The sequence below is a fragment of the Stegodyphus dumicola genome, chromosome 6 (assembly GCF_044657685.1).
Source record: "Stegodyphus dumicola isolate Sdum_Otavi_A_Nest chromosome 6, ASM4465768v1".
Classification (NCBI taxonomy): Eukaryota; Metazoa; Arthropoda; class Arachnida; order Araneae; family Eresidae; genus Stegodyphus; species Stegodyphus dumicola.
The window spans coordinates 98,731,887-98,754,346 of NC_140773.1; the positions used below are offsets into that span (position 1 = coordinate 98,731,887).

Here is a 22,460-nt window from a genome sequence, read left to right on the forward strand (position 1 = left end):
TTAATTCTTTCTGGAATTTTTTCGAGGAAATAAGTGTTTGAGATTTACTTCGTAATTTTTAATATAGATATTTTGAGTTTTTATGTATTTTTGCCTTCTCGCGAAGTGAGAACTGAATTAATTAAATGAGAAATACTCAATCGTCTGTGAAAAACTGTTTCTTTTTTGTTTTGTTTGCTTAATTTCTTTTATACATCATTCTAGCTTTATTATAGTATTTGAATAGAGCATATGGCAACGATTAGATAATTCTATTCTTTAAATGATATAAATTTTGTGCATTACGAGTTATAATATGAACGAAATATATACGTTAACTATTATATAATTATTGGATTATATAACAGTTAACTTAGTTCCCGTTATATAATTATTATATAATTAATAATAGTGTTAAGTGAATCTAGCGCCAGAGTGTCGCTATGGTAAACAAATAATAGAGTGAATTTTAAAGAATGCATTTATTCTATTGTGGTTTATGCGCTGTCGGCGAACTAGATTTAATTCAATCCAATAAGTTTAAATGAAATGCAAGAAAAAATGCGTATAATTTAATATTCCAATACAAGGAAGTCATGTGGTGTACACATCAGATTTTTTAATATTTGGAAAGCCAACAGAAAGAAATAAAGAAACAAAGTTTAGAAAAGAATAAAGTCTTCACGCCATGTGCTTAGCATGACGACTTGGAATAGAGTAGGCACTTAATAATACAGCTAAATAATACATACTAAATAATACAGCAATGCAATATATACATATATAGTTAAAAGTAGAAAAAAGTCACAAAAACGTGAGACCTAGTAGGTCTGACGTTGGGGAAAAAAAAAAAAACACGTTGACGGTCTGACGTTGACGTTTCTTTTACTTTTAATTTCAAGAATTTGATAGGGTTCATAAGAGTAGTTTACGGCTTTTGCTACGTTTTTAATCTTCCTTCTTTTAAAAATATACATATATATATATATATATAATTTATTTACTAAAGAAATATTAGTTATATTATCTCCTAATTTAATTTTAGTAGAAGTACCTAAAAAAAGTGAACCCATGGGTAGGAAGTTTAATTCCGAAAATTGTTTTAAAGTGACTTGAATGTAAATTGTTAAATATGTTTTACGGGGACTTGAAATAAATCATGAATAACAAAATTTCAGTTGAAAAAAGAAATTAAATTAAAAGCAAGCAATTATTGCTATTGATCGGAAATGAGTTGAAATTAGTTGAGTTGGAATTAGTTATTAGATCATACAACATTTGATATATACATATATATATATATGTATAACATTCTAAAACATCTAACTTTATCCTTTTCTATTACAGTTTTCAGATAAACAATTCATTACTTTAAAAAGATTTATAGAGTGTAGACTGCTCCAGCTTTTCTAGTTAGACAGTTAATGAAGATAATTCGATTTTCATTTTCTTGTAAAATTTTAGTAAGAGGAACTATTTCTTAAATATGTATTATTGTACATTTTCTTGACTATACATTTATTAACAGAGGACCTTCTCTATTCTATGTCTTCTTAATGAGCCCATGAGGTGAGGACTTCTTTCTTCTCTAACCTTTGTTTCTTTTTCCTTTTTCTTACTGTTTACTTTGCAAATTTTAAAAACTTAAAAAATTACTTGCTTTTAATTCACCATTTAGGGGATTTTTACTTGCCATCGCCAATTAACTTTGCCAACGAAGCAAAACTGGCGACCTGTTTAAAATTTCGATCTTTTGTTCCTTTGTTAGCATAACGGTAGGTTGTAGTGCTTCCAGTTCTTTGTTAGTTTTTATGTATATCCTTATAATTATAATTGATTTACGTTTATTTCAGTAAAATATGTCTAATTATTATTGTTTTCCTTTACTGGACATTTAATTAATGCATAAAGATTTGTTTTTGTACAATTTCATTACATTTGGCAATCAAATGCGTACAGCAGGGATTCAGACTTTTCGGGTGAACTGTTAAAATTAAGTAATTTAGTAATTTAGACTGGTTCATCAGCTAATTCAAGATTAGCAGAAACGCCAATGGTGCACCATTGGCGCTCAGTGCAATCTCTGCACCATTGGCGCTCAGTGGTTTTCCACAGAGAGAGAGGTTCAATTAGCCTGATCTACCTTCTCTTAACAACGATAAATCAGCTTTTAATTGCATTCCTCTGCCTAAATTTTTTACTTGTTTTTGTATTTCCTTTCTCTGCATTTTTACTGGTTGATGAATATTGGTTGAATTTTACATATTTGTGAGAAATTTGGAATTCATTGATTTTTAATTTCATTTCTTTGGGGATGTTGTTCTAAATTTCTTTCTTTTTGTCTCTCTCTCTGTTATATGTATATATTCATACACAATAATAAATAATGCAATAAACTAAAAGTTCTAAACCAATAATCCAGTTATGTGTTGTAAGCTGCAATAACTAATGTCAATACTAATAAGTTAAATCGAAAATTTAAATTTAGTACATATTCAACCTGGAGTACTAAGCTGGTAATAAATAAATTCCGCGCATGCATTTAACGTTTGTTCGTAAGTACTTAAGAAGTTAGTTTACGTTACTTAACTATTTTGACTTATTAATTTTTCTTTTCACAGAGTTTTTAAACTTTAATTACTGTTTAAATACTTGTTTTAGGACAAACTGTTATTTTTTAGCTTGACTTTCCTTTCCCTGCTGATTTGAGTTTCCTGCCGAAATGTAAATTTCTTATGACGTAGATGTTAATCTAAACGCGTTTCAGAAGCAGTATTTAAACTGAGTTTCAAGAGTTCTTGAGTAGTAGAAGGCTTAGTTCCGAGTTTATTCTGCGTGTTTTGAAATTAGCTCTCTAGTCGGTGTTGGACACCTTTCAGTTTATACTGATATTTTTAGGCTCGTCTTTGCTGTGAGCAGCCGATTTAGCGTGTAGTTAAGCTAAATAGCCAGTTGTTAGATATCTTAATTTATTAGCGATTTGTTGCATTATTTTCTACTAAAATTTACATTAACCACAAGTGGTGGGGATTTGTGAGCACCAAGTGCGGGCATCTGTTTTAATTTAGTTTAAATAAAAAAGGTTATTTAAAACCTTCCTTTGCAGTATTTATTCTCAAAAGACATAGTAAGTATTCGCTACTTCGTCTTCTACAGTGGCGCCCGAACTAAAAAAGGTGGTGGATGATGATTCTCCACCACCACGATTTAGTTAATTAGCCCCCAAATTCCCACTCGCCTTTTAAAAGGGGGAGTATATAATGCATTTGTCCCATCTTCTTAGCATGCCTTCTTGGTCAGCATACTCGGGACGTACTCGAGAGGTACAAAGTTTGAGTCCCGGCGAGGGCATTGTTCATTTTCCCTCTCTCTTGCTTCCGAAATAACTTAATGTCTCTACAAAATAACTCAAATGATACAGAATTTATTGTATTAAAAGAATACAGATTTTACTACTCTTAGTTTTGTATGTGTATTTGTTTATAGAGTTGTTCTGCTTAATTTGATTTGTATTTATTTAATTCAAATGGATGATATTAATACTGTTTTTGTAATTTCGGATTGTAATGGATTTTAGCTTTATATGAATTCGAGCAAGGTTCCTCTCTCATTCTAGCTTATAGACGTTGTATTAATGAAGATATACAGATGGAGGACAAATAATGCGAACACGTGTGAAAAGGTATGACGTATTTCACACCTGCACGTCACCTGTAACAGAAATCTGCCACCTAGTGAGCGTGAAGAGGAAGGTATCAGTCTCTCAAACAGCAGTCACCTGCGGTGCATGCTTCGATCGAACTGTCCGTGAGAAGTTGAAATGTCAGACCTGTCAGAGTTTCAAAGAGGAATGATAGTTGGAGCGCGTTCAAGTCGAAAATCGGTTACGGAAACAACAAACCTTGTGGGATGTGCAAGGAGTAGGGTATCAGCTGTTATGACAGCGTACACCAAAGAGGGTAAGACGACATCTCCAAGGCACAACAGTGGCCGAAAGTCAAAGCTGGCTGATAGGGGTCTTGAAGCGCATAGTAGCCCGAAAGCACAAGCAATCGTTATCCGAGATAATATCTGAAATGGACAGTCATCTCCAGGACCTCGTTTCAACAAAAACTGTCAAAAGCGAACTTTATGCTGCGAACATTTATGGCAGAGAGGCAATTCGTAAACCCTTGGTAACAGCAACTAATGCTTTCAAGCGACGCCAATGGTGCAGAGATGAAAAAGGCTGGCTCCCACAGCAGTGGCAACAGGTAATATGGTCAGATGAATTGTCATTCAGCCTATTTCAGACGACCGGACGCGTTTATGTCTGGAGAAGCCTCCAAAGAAGCGTTTCATCCAGACTGCCTCTTGCCGACTGTGAAGCAGGGGGCTGGCGCCATTATGGTATGGGGTGCGATATCTTGGCGAGGTCTTAGGCCACTTGTTATTCTGCATGGGAGGATCACATCCAATCACTATCTAAGCATTCTAGGGGATCATGTCCATCCTTTTGTCCAGACTGTATTCCCTGGAAAGCGACCGCTTTTTCAAGACGACAACGCTCCTATCCACACTGCTAGGTGTATTCAAGAATGATTCGAAGAACATGACTATGCAATTGAACATCTTGCTTGGCCCCTCAGTCTCTGGAATTAAATATTATTGAACATTTATGGAGTCCAAACTTCGTTTCCGATTTCCACCTCCATCCAGACTTTCGGAATTAGAGACTGCTCTGCAGGAGGAATTGCGTAATATTCCTTTAAATGACCATGACCTTTGTGCATCTATCCCACATCGCATTCAATCTGTACTTCAGTCAAAGGGTAGTCCAACTCCCTATTAATAAAGATTTTCTTAGACATAATAATAAATAATTATAATAAAGACAGGTGTTCGTATTATTTTGTCCTCCATCTGTAAATTGCTTTGTAGTTTATTGAAGCTTTAATGTGCCATTATCAGTTAGGAAGCTGGCTAATCTATTTACTTCTCTTGATACATCTCCCCCTGAAGATGACGTAGCAAAAGTTGTAAAATATTCTCAATTTTTTTTTTTTTTTTTTTTTTTTTTGGCATTTTAAAACTTACTGAATTTTAAAACCGGACACTTTTCTTATGTACTTTCTTTTTATTTTCATAGTGGTTTATTGCTTTTGAAAAATGATTTATTTATTTATTAGCAGCTTTTTATTACATCCTGCATATGCGTTGAGTTTAAATTTTCGATTTCCTTTATTAATACACACACACGCACACATATGTAAACAGGGTGTTGCCGAATTCGACCGATAAATTCTGAGGTTTATAGTAGGTATCAAGAGAATGAAAACTTTGCATAGAATATGTGGTAACAAACCACATTTAGTGGGAGAATATCATCGCAAAAAGAGTTATAAAAGGTGGAATGGAACAAAAAGTGGGCTAATAATTTTTTTTTAAATAGAAAATGTAGAAACGCATGTATATGACGTAAAGCAATATTACAAAGCATTATAGTTAAACGTTAGAAAGGAGACAACAAGACATTTCTATGGAAATTGTGCGAAGCTGCGGCCGCGAAGTTTATTGCACAGCCAATACTAACGGATGAAGGATTGGCGGACGTGTTCAAAGATATGCGGTGTGCTGGCGATGTCTGCTGAGGCGAGACGATCCTCGCTATCAGATCGTCCAGTGTATCCACAGGCGTCTGATAAACAACGGATTTTAGGTGGCCCCAGAAGAAGAAACCCCAGGAATTGAGGTTCGAAGAGTATTGGAGGCCAAGCAACAGGTCCGCCGCGTCCAATCCACCTACCAGGATATGTGACATTAACGTGGTAAAGCATCGCAATCGCAAAATTTGTTGCTGCAAATTCATGTAGAAACTGCATGTTTTGGCACACAGCGGCCGGTATTTCCTGTATCAAATCCGGAAGGATGTTCTGTAGAAAAGTAAAGGCAATTTACGCCATTAAGACGTTCAGGCAGAAGGTACTCCCCAAAGGATGATCTCCGAGAATCCCTGCCGAACTTGTGTTACATTTTCGACAAGATAGTGTTGTAGGGATTTTTGGACGACCAAATACGCATTGTGCGTGTTAACTACACCTCTCTTAAACAGGCTTCATCTGAGAATAAAAACCTGTGAATCATTCTGTGTTGCATTAAGAATCCAGCATACAAACTCTATCCGAAGGGGGTAATCGGCATTGCCTAAAAGTTAGATCTTCTGCACGTGGAATTCGTGCATGTTTTGTACACGCAGAACCTTCCGCACCATTTAATGCCGAATACACAGTTCAACTGCAATCGAACTTATACTAGTCGAAGGGAAAACGGGAAACTGTTGCAATACTCGGTTCCCTCTTTCAAATATGAGCACACTGCGTTCTTGTATATGACTTGTTATTTCGAAAGATATGTCTCCCAGAGCAGTTGATCGATGTTCGTGAAGGTTGCGGATAACGCCTCCACGGGTGTTGCTTTTGGTATATCGTCTGTGCTAGGCATCAATTGCCACCTGGTCGATCGTAAATCAGATGCATATTATTTGTATTCTGGCATGCTGTTTCCGAATAAAGTTTAACGCTCACAAATTCTACAATGCTCTCTTATGAAACACTTGCTTGTTCCTTTTATATTGTTACTTTTTTTCTGACACCAGTTGTTACGTTATTTTTTTCCTTCACGTACGTACGGGGATCGTGCGGATTTGGAGTGAATAATGACGACAGTACTTGGTGGAATATCGAAACACACTTTATTTAGCCAATATTAACCATGACAGTTCTAATAAGACGTTTACACAGTCGTCGAAGAACTACAATAAACACGCTGAAACAATAGGAGCTCAACACGCTCTCTCGACGATGCACTAACCGCGATACAGTAAGAGACTCTTTCTCGCTGACCGACTGTCGCCTCGATTGACTCCGCACGGACTAACTCGTGACACTGACTCGATACTAACTATCTCGCACTAACTCTCCGCGTACAGCAGGGTTTATAGAGGCTTGTGTTCGAGAACATTCTGGACTAAATTGGTAAGAATTCGTTCCAGAAGGTTCTCCATCCGTCCATGGCATATCGCCAATTTTTTCGCCAAATGGGCGATTTCTCGCAAATGTGGCAATTTTGCCTTCCCTTGCTATTTTACGGCAACACTAAACTTGCTTTGCGAGGAAGCTATCATACCGCGCCTGTACATTTCGCTACAATATTTTCCATACGCATGTGAAATTTGCATACAAGAAAGTTTCTTCATCTCTACCTCAGTATGTTTAATCTTAGCAGGCCAACCAGTGACCGAATAGTAAAGTCACTGAACGGTCGTAGTTCGGTCTGAGGTTCGAATTCCGGCGATCTGGCTGGCTGCATGTGACTGTTCATTCTTTTCCCCATGTGTAGCGTATATAAGAGCTAGTTTCCCTTAGAAAGTCCTACTTTCCCTGAGGGAGATAGCTCTCGAGTGCTTTGGCATAATCAAACCAGAACCTAGTCCTCGCCTTTGTTTGGCTACTCTCTCTTCGTCTGGCTTAATGTCCTCTCCACGTACATTTTTGTAATTTTCAACGATTAAACGTGGTTTGCGACCCCAAGTTCTATGGCAATTTTTCATACTTTTGATGCCTGTGAATTGGTCGTCGAATTTGGCAACATCCTGTTTATATATATATATATAGTATATATTATTAATTAAAATATTCAACACATATATTTAGCATAAATTTTAACACACACACATACCCATCCCGCTCCACGCACACCAAAAAATTAAAGATTACTAACAAAATTTATTTTAACTAAAAAAAATCTAATTTAGTTTAACTATTGAAATAGATAGTAAAATTAAATTTACTAATTGTATTCTTACTGAAACTATTTAAATTTTCCTTGTCTGCATTCAAGCAGTTTAATTTTATAAATGTAGTATAAAAGTTATGTGCTAATATTTTATATTAGTAAAAAGTAATTAAACATTAATGTGGAAGGCATACTCATCGACGCCCGCTAAATCATGAAATACCCAGAGATGTGACGTCATTTGCCGCAGCAGAGACAACGCCCAAAGAACTTTCAGACGTGGAAGGGAACGGACGAGTTCCTTGAGGCAAGCAAACGGCTTGTATTCCTCCAAAATAAATCCTAGGAGGGCTGAATCTTCGACTAATGTTCGAGAGACTGTAATTTTCCAGTCGTGTTATAGAAATCCACCAGCATTTGTGAATTCCTGTCGTATCCCCGAGATTTGACGATAAAAGCAACAACTTCAGTATAACTTGAACTATCGGCGACTTAACCAGTGGGGTTACCATTATTTCACCCATCACCAGTCATATGCTAATGTCAACATTTATCATCCATTCATTCAATCTTAGTAAGTATTAGCAAATAAAATTAGCTTAGTTATGTTAGAGAAATTAGAAAGAGTCTTCAAAACCCCTTCGGTATGAGGATTACAAATAAATTTCAGAAAGTGCCAGTTCTTAAAACGAAAAATTGAATTCTTGGGACATGTGCTTGACCATCATTGCTGTACAAAATTTTCCACAACCGCGTAACTGTAAACAACTACAAAGCTTTTTAGGACAACGGGATGTTTTCATAAATTTATTCCATACTATGTTAAAATAGCCAAACCTCTTAGTGACTGACTTAGAAAAGGTACTGGTTTTAAGTTCGATTCCGAGCAACGGGAAACCTTTTGTAGATTAAAAGAAATTCTCTCTCAAGCACCTGTTCTACACATATTTAAGCAAGAATATCCATTAGAACTTCATACCGATGCTAGTAAACAAGGTTTTGGTGCTGTACTAACCAGTTGTCTGATGATGGTATCACCCAATCCAGTATATGAGTAAGAAGACTTTCACCGCAGCAAGAGAAACTCTGTAGTTACGAATTAGAAGCCCTTGCGGTTATAGAAGCTCTTAAAAAGTTTAGAAACTATTTGTTAAGCTCTAAATTTAAAATTGTAACTGATTGTAACGCTTTTCAGAAAACTTTGGATAAGAAAGATTTAACTCCCAAGATTGAAAGATGGGAAATGTTTATTGAAGAATTTGATTACGAAATTTTACATCGTTCAGGAAAACAAATTAAACATGCTGATGCTTTGAGTAGGAATGCTTTGACATCATACGCATCCGGTGTACTTGAGAAGATTCAGTTAGCATAACAACAGAATGAAGATGAGCATGTGAAATTGATCAAGAATTTAGTAGAGAAGGGAGAAGGAAATAGATTCTTCCTGAGAAAGGGTATTTTGTACATAAAAAAAAGTCACTTTGCTGTAGAGAAAACTGAGAATGCTGTAGAGCAAGAATTCTATATTCCCAGACTGAAAGGCAAAGTTAAAAACGTAACTGCGAACTTCATAGAATGTATACTCTACAACAAGAAGCAAAGAAAAGCAGAAGGATTTCTTCATCCTGTACCGAAGGAAAACGTTCCCTTAAGTACATACCATACTGACCACTACCATCGACGAATAAGATATACCAACACATTTTATCTGTGGCGACGCTTTTACGAAATTTACTTGGTTCTATCAGTGAAATCACCAACTACGCAAGAAGTCATTTCAAAATTGAGGCAAAAACAGACTGAATTTGGGAATTCCGCCGGAATCATTTCTGACCGAGGTATAGCCTTTATATCGAAAGATTTTGCAGCTTATTGTACTGAAGAAGAAATAGATCATGTCAAAATTACTACCGGTATTCCAAGAGGCAATGGATAGATTGAGCGAATCCATAGAATTTTGATTCCTGTTTTTCCAAAATTATCACATGAAGATTGAACAAAATGGTTCAAGTATGTTCCATATGTCCAAAGAACAATTAGTACAACTGCGAGAAGTACAAAGTATTCACCGTTTGAACTGCTCATAGAAATGAAAATGAAGAACAAGGAATATCTAAGGATCAGCGAGATATTAAATGAAGGAAATTTAAAGCAGTTGATGCAAGAATATGATGAAATGAGGGAAGATGCAAAAAACAATATTTTGAAGTTACATCAAGAGAATCGTAAACAGTTTAACAAAAGATGGAAGAAAGAGACACCGTATAAGATTGGCGACTTGGTAGCCATTCAGCGAACTCAATATAAGACTGATTTTAAACTACGGACCTAAGTTTCACGAACCTTACAAACTAGTAGCTATTAAATCTAATGATAGCTACGAAGTCAAAAAGGTCGGATGCCATGAAGGACCAAATATGACATCTACCGCGGCTGACCATATAAAGCTATGGTCAAGTGTTCGATGATTGTATCAGCTATCAAATTTAAGAACCTAATACTCTTTTTTTGTTTTTTTTTATTCTCTTTGCAGGTACCCCCATGATGATGGTGATGTCCTCCAGGAAGGACGTGACGTCATCTGCCGCCAGCGCAGCGCAGAGCAGCACAGACAACGCTTAAAAAGCTTCCAGACGTGGAAGGGAACGAACGAATTCCTTGAAACAAGCAGACGGCTTGTGTTCCTCTAAGATAAATCCTAGAAGGGCTGAGTCTTCGACTAATGTTCGAGAGACTGTGGTTTTTCAATCGTGTTATAGAAATCCACCAGCATTTGCGAATTCCTGTCGTATCCCCGAGATTTGACGATAAAAGCAACAACTATGAACTTCAGTATAACTTGAACCTATTCGTGAACTTACCAGTGGGGTTACCTTTCTCTAAATCAATTTTATCTATCACCAATCATATGTTAATGCCATCTTTTATCATCCATTCATTCCATCTTAGTAAAACGTTAGCAAATAAAATTAGTTACTTATGTTAAACTCGTGATCTTTAATATGTGATCTTCATATGTGGATAACCTCACATTAATATTGAGAAAATAACTTCATTTAATATTAAAAAAAGATTAAATTCTTAATATTCTCTAAATTGTTCCATATGTAGTGTAATTAATTTTCTTGAACTTCTCTTTACATTTAGCTTATTTCAGTTTTAAATCTTACATTATAGCAGAGAAAATTGTTATTATATAGTTTGTTCTCATACACTTGTTTCATTCCACATTGGTGACTGGTAGTCTACTATTATTTCGAACTAGCCTATTCTGTCAGTATAAAATAAGAGGAAAAGAGATTGTTTACCTTGTTTGTTTAAAAATGCGAGAATGGTGTACACTCCAACTGAGATTCCAGAGAAGATGCTTAAAATCATGCCGAACACTTTAAGACCTTCTAAAGTTCCTGTGTCATAATACTTCTCTAATTTAGCAAGAAGATGAAGGCATAGTAATGATATCGTTCCCAGCGAAAGGCAAGCTGTGGAAGAAGACGATAATTCCAAATAAAGTTAGGGGCATAAACAATAATGGCTTCATATTACCAAAATCACATACTAGAGACATTATAGGTATATTAGAGGTAATGGCAGATATTTTAATCATTCAGATTGTGACTAGAATTGTAAATTTATCGAAGAAGGAAAAAAGGAAAAATTCAGAGGGTAGTCGTGGTGTCAGTTCTGAAATTTTTGTGGCCCAGTATTTGCCCTAACAGTTTGTGAAAACATTCGTGGTTTAGTACTTACATTAGCAATTCCACGGCAATCTCTCAGTTAATACTAAACTTCAATATTTCCAGAATATGTAGAAGATAAGAAGCAGTGAAATAAATAACTAATAATTTTTCTGTGTACCAATTTACGTTACTAAACAAGCATATATCATTGTAAATTTTTGGACATATTTCTGTCTAATTGTTTATAATTTAATTTTTTACATACACTTCTTATTTACTTAGTGCATTTTATATAATAATTTTAGTGTGTATTTGTGCTTACTCCAGTTTGTGACCATTTATTCTGCTTATAAGCGTTTATTTATGCTGTGCATTTTTTTGATATTGAATGACATGTTGGGATTGTAAAGATACCTAAAGTAAAATTCGAAACAAAAACTCTTTTACTGTGCTTGGTGATAATTTTTATCACTAAGTTAACGACATTTGGTGATTTTTCGCAAATTTGGTGCATAAGGAAGTTTTTGGGAAACGTATTGAAATTTACACAAAAATACTTATACATCTCTTCTTAGTACCACAGAGCACAATTAATAGTTACTGCTTCAGAGTACTAAGAGCGTTAAAATGCAATGCAAAGCGCATATAAAAAGCGAAGCTCGAAGTGATATCTCAATACTCTGAGTTAAAAGCTCTGGAACTGATGATCTCTTCAGTTTCATATAGTTTTCCTGCCGACGAGAAATTTTCAGTACCTTCTATGTCTCGAAATTATTGGAAGGCATATAAAGTTGTATATAGTGGCCGGATATGGTTACAATTACACAGACATTTAGGCCAATTAAAGTTTTATTTTAGCGTTTTAAACGTCACTGTCTGGTGACTTTCGGCGATTTTTCATCCAAAGTCGGCGACAAAATCTAGTCGCCAAAACCATCGCCAGCTTGGCGATGTCTAGCCAGTTTAGCGAGACAGTCATTTACCTCAATATCCCAGACGGTATAACGGTTGCGGGAGCCGAGTGCGATACTGAAGAGCCCGTTTTCTAATCCCGGAGAAGGCATAGATGTAAATTTTCTGTCCCCTTCTAGAAAGTAAGGTTGGCCGCTTATTAGGCGCCTCCATAACAAAATGTGCACCACTTTTGGCCTTAGTAGTAACGAAAGCATAAAAAGGATTAGTGCCCGCCATGGAGGGGGGAAAGAAAAAAAAAAGGAGACTTTCCACTGTAATCTTATTTTTCCAGCAAAGCTTCACTCTTGAGCCCTTTCATATTACATTACACAAAATTCGTAAGTGTCTTCGAACTCACAGCACGTGGCTGTATATCCACATCTGTGAACAATAGTATTAATCTTCTCTTTCCTTAGACTTTCTTCTCCTTTCTGATATTCTTAAATTTTTTCCTCGTGTATCATTATTGCCTTAGAGGCCTAGACTGTTCTTCTGCTGATAGGGTTAGTAAGCCCTTATTTTGCTTATGGGGTTATCACATATAGCAACGAGTGACGTTAAAAGAAAATTTTTCCAGGTTCGTGACTTAGGCAACAATGTGTCTCTTTAAAGTGTGTCCGGCGCAGGTTTTTCGCAAAATGTGGTTTTTGTGTATTTCAACCAATTAGATATTTCTAGAGCTGGTTTTTGTGTATTTCAACCAACCAGATATTTCTAAAGTGAAAATTCCTGGAAATGTTTCTTTCGGCACACAGTCACGTTCTGTAGCAGTTTTAGTTCGCAGGAAAGCTGCCCTTCCTAGCGGTGCGCCGAAACTTCAAAAAATGTTTGCTGTCCTTCTTGAGTCGGCTCTATAAACAGGATGCTGTGAGCGACTTTTCAGCAGTGATTTTGTTAATCTATGATATTGATCATATGCTAGGAAGAATTTTTCTTATTTCTATATCTTTCCTGTGGCTATATATAAGTAATTATTTTATTGTAGGAGCTGTTATTTAGTATGTATGAGTATTAAGACACAATAATACGCCGAATAAATACTAATTCAGAAGTCAAACAACAAAAATCAGCGTTATACCTACAAAATTTTCACAGGACTAGTTTCGATGGTTTTACCGAACCATCATCTTCAGCTGCAAAACCGCAAATGAACAAGATAGGAAATAATGATTAGATAAGATAAGAAAGCCTGGACAAGAATAAGCAAGTGGCGCCATCTGTTGGCGAAACCAGAACTAAAACATAATTTCTCTAAAAGCCGAAGGCAAATTTGGATTGGAATTAGGATCGTTAACTAGAACAGAAAGATTTTTATGAATGTGAAATGCCTCTAGAAAATCCAGTTCTCCAATGGAATATGTTTTTTGAATAATTTTGGCAGCAGAAAAATTGAAAGTGTGATTTTCGGACCAACAACGTTGAGCAACAGAAGACCTCTGTGTTTCCTTTTTTCTAACATATGCCTCATGTTCTTTGACGCGAAATTTTAAGGCTCTCTTAGTTTGGCCAATGTAAATTAAACCACACCGGCAAGGAATCCTATAAATACCCCAGGAATTCATATCCGGAATGGGGTCCTTGAGTATAGAAGTTGGAATTTTATTGATGGGAGAAAAAACAACCCGAAAGTTAAATTTCTGCAAAATATGTGCAACTTTATAGCTAAATGATGGAAAGAAGGGAATGACAACAGAATTTTTATAATCTCCTAAAATAAGAGTGTGGCTTTTAGTGTGTTGAGATGAGAATTTTTTAACTGCTTGATTAATAATGTTGGGTGAAAAGCCCCTGTCAATATCTATTGCTTTTAAATAATTTAGTTCTTCATCAAGGGCTAGTTTGGAGGAGCAAACTTGAAGAGCACGGAAAACATAGGAATAAAATGAAGCTAACTTTTGTTTAGTCGGATGACATGATTTAAAGTGTGGTGGAAGGCAAACCGATGAAGGTTTACGGTAAACTGTAGTACTGAAGTTGGATGTGTTACGTGTGACCAGAATGTCGAGAAACGGAAGAGAATTGCAAGTCTCAAGTTCAAAAGTGAACTGAATAACAGGATCAATAGAATTCATTGTTGAAAGAACTTTATTTAAATCATCTTTATTACCTTCAAACAGGGTAAAAGTATCGTCTACGTAGCGGAACCATGCCGGGAAGTTTAAAGTTTCAAACAATTTTGATTCATAATAATGCATGTAGATATCAGCCAGGATGGGACTGAGGGGACTTCCCATGGCTAATCCCTCAGTTTGCTTGTAATATTTATTTTGGAAAACAAAATGTGTTTGTTTCAAACAGAGTTGAGTGAGAGAAATTAGCTCATCAATTTCGATGCAAGAGAAATGAAATTCGCGAAGTCTGGTTTCTAGACATCTTAATGCACCCTCCACTGGGACATTGGTGAATAATGATTTTACATCAAAAGAAACCATGAGTAAATTACTAGGAGAAATGTTTTTAACCTTTTTTACAAACTCTATTGAATTTTTTATGGTGTAAATGTTATTGTCTAATTGAGTGGAAAATCTAGAAACTAAATATTTAGCTAAAGGATACGAGGCAGTACCTAAATTTGATACAATAGGGCGGAAAGGAATACCACTTTTATGAATTTTGGGAAGAGCATATAATCTGGCACAATTCGCAACAGATGGGATAAGCGAATGTTTTAAGTTGCTTGAAATGATTTGCGAAGATTTGATCGCAGTTTTTATTTTGGATAAGTCCGAAGGTGAAGGATCTTTAGGGATCGGATTATATGGTCCTTCGTTTAAGAGTTTAGTGACACCATCGATGTAAGTGTTCTTATCCATGACGACTATCTGGCCACCTTTGTCGGCCTTTGAAATGATAATATCCCTTTTAGTTTGGGCACCACTGTAGAGACATTAGGTATTTTTGGAAGCAGGCCGGAGAGATGAAAAATTAACAACGCTTTCAGCGGGAATCGAACCGCGGACCTCTGGAGTACCGGCCCAGCGGGCAAAACCACTACACCAAAAGGCACGCTAGGAAGGCGAGAGAAATACCTTACTTTGTGTAAATTAAAAAATAATATAAATATGGCGAAAGAAAACCGGGAATTTATTGTATATTGATAAACAAATTTCATGTTCGCGAGACCTCAGAAAGTTCTTAAAATTCTGGATAAACAGTCGCAGAATTTGTTGTCACTATAAAATTGCCGTTCTAATTGCGGCCTTTGAATAAAGAATACTGGTATATACCGGAAGATAACACCTGTTTGAATATTTAATAAGAAGATGATTTTGTGTTTTTCTAAGTACACGTAATTGAAAGATTCCAATGATTGACTTGCTGATTGGTACTTGAATATGGCAAAGCATCTGAGAGAGATTTGCTTAAGGATAGGGATGCCTTCATGGAGGACTTTATAAGGTAACTGGTTCGTATTCACGTTGTACATGAGAAAATGAATTATGCAAACTCCCTTTTTTGACCTGGGTCGAACCCAGGTCAAAAAAGGGAGTTTTAGTAAGTATTAGTAATTTAGGAGTTTTAGTAAGGGAGTTTAGTAAGTCCAGTATTAGTAATCTTAACCACGAAGTCAGCGGTAGAGCAAAAGTTCCGCAGCAAATGGAAATTCTTCTTGTTAGTATTTTGTCGATTACAGGCAGTTTTATGCCCACCATTAGCTGAGTGGATTAAATTGCTAACACTTGTCATTGTGTCTGGGTTTGAATGCTGGTGAAAGCAGTGCCTGCATGGAGATTTTCGTAGTTTTCCCCGTGTGTAAGATGAATAGAAGACAATATCCTTTAAAAAGGTTTTTCACGAAGTGTTATATCCTCTTAAATGCTGTCACGTGCTTTGCCATAATTAAACAAATTTGAGTGAATATGGTCAAGCATAAAAGGATAATTAAGAACAACGCATTTTAATAATGCATTTTGAAAGATTTGTTGAAGATGGTCTAGATTTTGATTTTATGAAAATAGATCGATTTGCTCAGTAGAATAGGATTTTTATTGATTTCATTGATAGTAAAAGAATTTTTATCCCATTATCATAATGGAATGTAACGTCAAAATAATTAAATTAAAATTCTAATAATTAGTGACTAAACTAACAAGTTGAAGTTTTATAACGTAATTACGAATTTTTATAACGTAATTACAAATTATCTGATACATTTCTAATATAAATATAAATTATAAATATTTGATCTATCTAAACCTCCCCAATTAAAAATATGTTGAGAAAAATATTAAATTGTTTTCTGCAGTAGTTGCAACAGTTTTTAAAATTTTTATCTGATTAGTTTTCGGCCTTATTAAGCTTACGTTTCATTTTCATTAAAAAAGAATTTTGGTACCCTTAATAATAAAACCTGATGTATTAAATCATTGTAAGGAATTTACTCGATTTAGTTTAAATTAATAGGAATTCATTTATTCAAGTCTATCGCATTGTAAATCTGCTCAGCATAGACGTCGTACATCAGGTAAAATAATTTAATATCTTCTCCTGTCTCAATCCATGGTAGAACTTTTTAAAGGAAATAAGCTGGAGTCATTGATCAAGCAAATCAGTATTTAAAAATTTACTTGAATTTTAACCCGCCTCCATCTTTTTCTAAGTTGTCTCCGTTCGTATATATGCACTTGGACAATAGTTGAAATATTTTTCGGAAGTTTTTAATTGAAATATCTCTAGCAGTTTTTGCCTGTCAACCTGAATGCCTTCTATTCAGTCACTGTTGCCGTCGCAATAAGTTCTCATTCATAATTATGACTGGGAAACGAAGCAACAGATCTTAAGGTCTCAACGTCCTCAGTGCCAAAGAGACCATAGAGAAAACTAGAAATACAGCAACTAGGATTTTGATAACTATTTTGGAATTGGGATTGTATGGGATTTGTAAGGCAGACAATCGAGAGTTTTAGTATAGTTCTTGAGGCAGTTGAGAGAAAGAACATTTTTGCACATTTAGACCACATCGCAGAGACGGAATAAAATCAGTTTATAAGGTATTTTCTCCCTCCTTTCGGCATGCCTTCGTGGTGTAACGGTTAGCACATTCGGCCCGTATTCGACAGGTGCAAGTTCGAATCCCGGCGAGGGCATTGCACATTTTTTACGTTTCCTACTTCAAAAAATCCTAATGACACTACAATGGTGTCCGAACTAAAAAGATGGGGGATGATGATTCTTCACCACCATTGGGTCTCCTAATCTCCAGTCGCCCTTTGAAATTTTCTCGCTCCTTTCGGAATGTCTTCGTGGTATAATGGTTAGCACACTCGGAGCGTGCTGGAGATGTCCAGGTTCGAGTACTGGCGAGGGCTTTGCATATCCTTCACGCTTCCTACTTCAAAATATCTTAATGACTCTACAAATTAAAAGTCTTCTAGATATCAATCCGCGGACAGAGCAAACACTGGAAATGGGAAAGGGGACTGTTTAGAAAGAGACACAAACAAAACATTGACATTGCAGCAAGATATCCGGTTTTTTTTATCAGATTTTTCTTTTTTCTGACACAGAAATTACTTTAAGTAAATTTAAAAACACTTAAAGTATTTTTTGAAAAAGGTGTAAACGTAAGCGGACTTATGTTAAAGCCACTATTTATTACAATGTGTTCATGCTTTTAACGAGATTAATAATATTATCGGAGATGATGTTGAATAACACTAAGTCAACAAGCTAATAAGCTAATAAGCTAAGCTAACAAGCTAATAGCTAATAAGCTAAATTAACACAAAAAATACTAACTTTATTAAGCTATAATACGGTCCATTTTAACATCGCCTTAGAGACGAGGATGTTCGGTAACAAAGAATCAAACTTGTTGGTAACATTTGAAAGAAATTTTAAGAAAAACGTATTTGGCTCAATGAAACTCGATGACACCAGAAGACAAAAATTTAACTGCGAACTCTACAAGATTTAGAAAAATAGCTATTATACAATCCATCAAGATCAATAGAATTGCATTTGGTGGATACATAACAAGACTGGAATATGAAAATCAGTAACAGTTAAAATTGTTAATCGTTAGCCAACAGGAAACAGAATGCCTGGAACACCTAGGCTGAGATGGGCTAGAGGACGTTGAAAATGATTTTAAACTCATCATAAACGCACAAAACTGAAAATTCCTAGCTAAAAGCAAAACATACTGGAAGAATATTTTGAAGCAGGAATAGGTCCATGATGCGCCTATCGTGCCGTTGGTGACGCCGATGGAGGAAAAAAAAAATCTATAGTTATCGTAATTGTTATTTTTATCATAGTCAGTAAAATGACCTAAATAAAGTCATATTTTATAACCTATGCCTTGGTTTCTGTTAAATAACAGAGAATTATAATTATGCTTACCTGACAGAAAAGCAGGCGTAACCGCATTGTAATTTTTATCTTCTATGAATATACTCGTAAAAGCTGCTCCAATTATAAAAGGAATGCAAGTGATGAACAAGAGTGCGTATGCAGTAAATTTAGTAGTTTTAGCATATGTCAGCATGCATGAAACAGAAGATACTGACGAAACGAAACTACCGTGGCTATGACCTTCCGTAGGATATTGTGTCGGTTCCGGGCATATATCAGCTGCAAATGGTCGTAACTCATGATGCTCTATTTCAATAGCTTCTGTTGCTTCTCCCTCCATTTTTGCCTTACGCTGGAATACAAATTAATAAATTCTATTTTCGAGTTACGCAAAGCCAGGGGAGGTAGCGAATAAGGAGCTGATTATCTTTATTTTAATCTATATCAGTATATTTTGAGATCAGGGAAAACAATCGAATTTTATCAGTCAACGAGTAAAGTTCGACACGAAGAGAATGAAACTATAAACGCATTAGATATTGTTTGAATTTTTATTATTAATGACATCTAGATATTTTTTTAGTAACTGAAATATTATTTATGTGTGTCTGAATTTCCGTACTTATTAAATTTTAAACTTTTTTCAGTGTTAACATATTATGAAAATATATTTCCCAGGAAAACTGAAGTCTTGTTATGTGATAAAGAGGAAAAATTATTCTCTAATATTTTTCGGCATGAGTAGGTTACTAAAAGTTTCAAGAAAGTTACATTTTTGCTGTGAGTAGAGAAGATTCACAAAACTAAATACAATTTTAATGACAACGTATAAGTTCATACTTAGAGTATATATGTTTATATGTTTAGGATATATGTATATATGTTTATATGTTATGTTTATGTTTAAGATTCGTTTAAATTTATGTTTATGCAGTTCCCATAAATGCGAACTATTTGCATACAAAGATTATAAGGTAATATTTCTCCCGCCTTCTTAGCATGCCTTCGTGGTGTAGTAAGCAGTACACTCGGCGTGTATTCGAGAGGTTTGTGGTTCGAGTCCCGGCAAGAGTAGTGCTCATTTTTCATCTATCCTACTTAAAAAAATATCTAATGTCTCTACAAGATAATACCTTCATTTAATTTCTCCATTTTTAATAATGTCTCGGAATTTGTTAAAAATCACCCCTTTTAGTGCTATGTTGTTATCTACATTTTTTTAGTCCACGGATTTTTATCTCATTTGTGTCTCATACTCATTTATCAGCCATGATTATAGATGTGTAATTTTTCTTCAGAATATTATTTTTTCAGGACTCTTGAGCACATATATAGCTTTATTTATCACAATTTAATTTTAACCTATTTTTTCCCTCTATATTTTCTAGGCATTTTTATTCATCAATATTTTCTAATTTTTTAATCTTATATTACTCCCACGATGCGCTTATTTTTATTATAATATTTTCGTCCCCGAAATTTTATTTACTTGCATCCAAAGTAAGCGTATAATAATTAGTAAGAGGACTGTTGAAACTTGAAAATTTTTTGAATTTTTTTACTGACTTTTTTTAAGTAATTGTATAATAAGCTCACGTTTTCTTTTCTACTGTATTTTACAGGATGATCATTCAGCTAAATAGCAAAAATGAATTTAATCATTCAATTGAAGCAAAATAAGGGGAGGATTACCAACAAATGAGAAAGCTTTGTCGTATAAGCAAGAAAGCTTTATTTGTACGAAAGGTATTTTTAAGAATGTTTACTTATTCGAACACATTTTGCAATGGTACACACTTTTTAGATTGTCGGTTAGGTTAGTTGATTAAGGCAAAACAACTCAAGAGCTATCTGCTTTTTAAATTATCAGTAGAGCACGGATAAGACAATCTGAGACCCTAAGCTAGAATTCTTTCAGGGGCCTTCTTAAGCAGGTAGTCCTCGCGTGTATTGTCGAAATCCAAAAAAAAAAAAAAAAAAAAAAAAAAATGTCTCTTTCTCAGTTCTAATGAAGTAAGAAACATGATTATGAGTAGTTATAGGATGACTTTTGGGTCCCTTACAATATGAGGGGAGGGGGGTTAGCCATGTCTAGGGGCCAATCAGGTTCTAAATGTCCGAAATTTGATGAAATATTTCTATCTCTGTTACTAAATAATGAAGAATCTGTATATATCTGTATGCATGTATGTTCCTCGCACTGTGTAAAAAGCCACCACTAAATCATGAACAAATTCTCCACTAGAACATGTACACCTCAAGGCTTAAGTCGCGTAAAAGTAATTCGATTTTTTTTTTACTTATTTCATATCCAGTTCGAATTTAATGGATTCTTAATTAACTAATAAATCCAGTTCGAATTTAATGTATTCTTAATTAACAAATTAAGTAATTTAAACTCATCGTGTTGCCATAGTGCAAAGCGTAAGGTATTTTATAGTTCCAATTTAATCAGAAAAAATCAGGGATTTAAAAGAAATGTATTTTTACTCGCTAAACGTAAGACATTTATCTTCCAAATGTAAATAAATTAAAAAATAATGAATTCCCATTGGCTGATATAAAACATTTTTTATCTTCTACGCGTTAGTCTGTTGCCATTCGGTGAAGCATTAGATATTTAATTTTCTCTTCAAATTTAATCTGTCTGTTATTGATTAACAAATTAATCTATTTAAAAGAAACAAACGCTGCTTTTTATTTCTGTTATTATTATTTATTACTATTATGAATGACTACCCATGAAATTAACACTAGCTCTACTCGTTAAAACATTTACACATTTTTATTATTATATTAGTACCTGGATTGAAGCGGCTAGTGTTTTTAAATAGTAAAACATAACTTCCCCAGGTGAGGATCGAACTCACAACCTCCGCATCTCTCACACGTACTGTTGTATAAGTACGGCGCGCTAACCAGTTGCGCCACTGGGGACACATTCGAGATCCCAATATTGAATCATAATTCATAAAGTAATTCTATAAGTAAAATTCAGTTTTAGAGGAAGTAAAATATTAAAAGGAATCTTAGCTGTGTTATCTAAATTATGAACAGAAGAGTTATAAAAATATTGTAGTATAAATACACTTAGTTGCACGGTATGTTTTTAAAAATGAATTTATATAATCATAAACACAGTGGCTCTCCAAAGTCCTACAGACCTTGGTGGTTCTCAACTATTTTTCTTTGCTCCACACATCCCTTTCACCAGTACTACACGATCATTCCCCCCTCTCTCCATTTCTCAGCTTTAAAAAATACATATACACTTATTAAAATTATTTTTAATGTGTTTTATAAATTAATCAAGATAAAATATAAAAAATGTTGATAAGTGCCAAAACTTTAAGAAAAGTAGTTTTCTATATTCATGAAATAAAACTAAGTATTTAGCAATTAAATAAAAGGCTGACCCATTCTTCACACCCGAAACTATGAAATCCCCCTTCCCGGTTGAGAACCCCTGAGTTAACAATCTACTTCAAATATTGCAAGTCGCCTGATAAACTTAAAACATTTCCTTCTGCATAATAACCTGAAATACCTTTAATTTCTGCACTTTTTTTTTGTAATATTGATAGCAAGGTAAGAGGGGGAAAAGGTGATAAAATAATCTGAAGTATGTTATTTGTCTTTGCATGCAGTTTTTTTACAAAGGAAGAACGAGGTTTTAATGTATGACGAATCTTAGTCATCCTAGTAAATTGCTTAACGTTAAGTTCTCGCTAAATAGTTAATCATCTGATAGAAATTAAACAAACTTTATTTTCC

At 34.8% G+C, this 22,460-nt stretch overlaps 2 protein-coding genes and 1 non-coding gene across 5 annotated transcripts in view; 1 reads left to right on the forward strand and 2 right to left on the reverse strand.

The window, feature by feature from the left end:
• The window catches only part of LOC118184405 (uncharacterized), a 37,677-nt gene extending 18,590 nt beyond the window's left edge, over positions 1-19,087 (reverse strand). Inside the window, exons 1-2 of one of the 2 annotated variants that reach the window (XM_035354100.2) lie at positions 18,735-19,080; positions 11,064-11,237 (exon numbers count right to left, since the gene is read on the reverse strand). In XM_035354100.2, the coding sequence (XP_035209991.1) occupies positions 11,064-11,237; positions 18,735-19,026 (466 nt within the window). In that variant the 5' untranslated portion in view covers positions 19,027-19,080. Of the gene's footprint in view, positions 1-11,063; positions 11,238-18,734 lie in introns of both variants that reach the window. The other variant, XM_035354164.2, reaches the window with a different exon arrangement.
• LOC118184206 (colorectal mutant cancer protein) overlaps positions 1-22,460 on the forward strand; it is a 310,438-nt gene that overhangs the window by 228,079 nt on the left and 59,899 nt on the right. The window contains exon 16 of one of the 2 annotated variants that reach the window (XM_035353942.2): positions 10,289-10,730. The exons of the other annotated variant lie outside the window; for it this stretch is intronic. Within the exon in view, the coding sequence (XP_035209833.1) occupies positions 10,289-10,300 (12 nt within the window). The 3' untranslated portion in view covers positions 10,301-10,730. Of the gene's footprint in view, positions 1-10,288; positions 10,731-22,460 lie in introns of those variants that run through there. 2 annotated transcript variants of the gene reach the window in all.
• Positions 21,532-21,623, reverse strand: TRNAI-UAU (transfer RNA isoleucine (anticodon UAU)). The gene is given in 2 exon segments: positions 21,532-21,567; positions 21,586-21,623. It is a non-coding gene; the product is annotated as a tRNA-Ile (tRNA).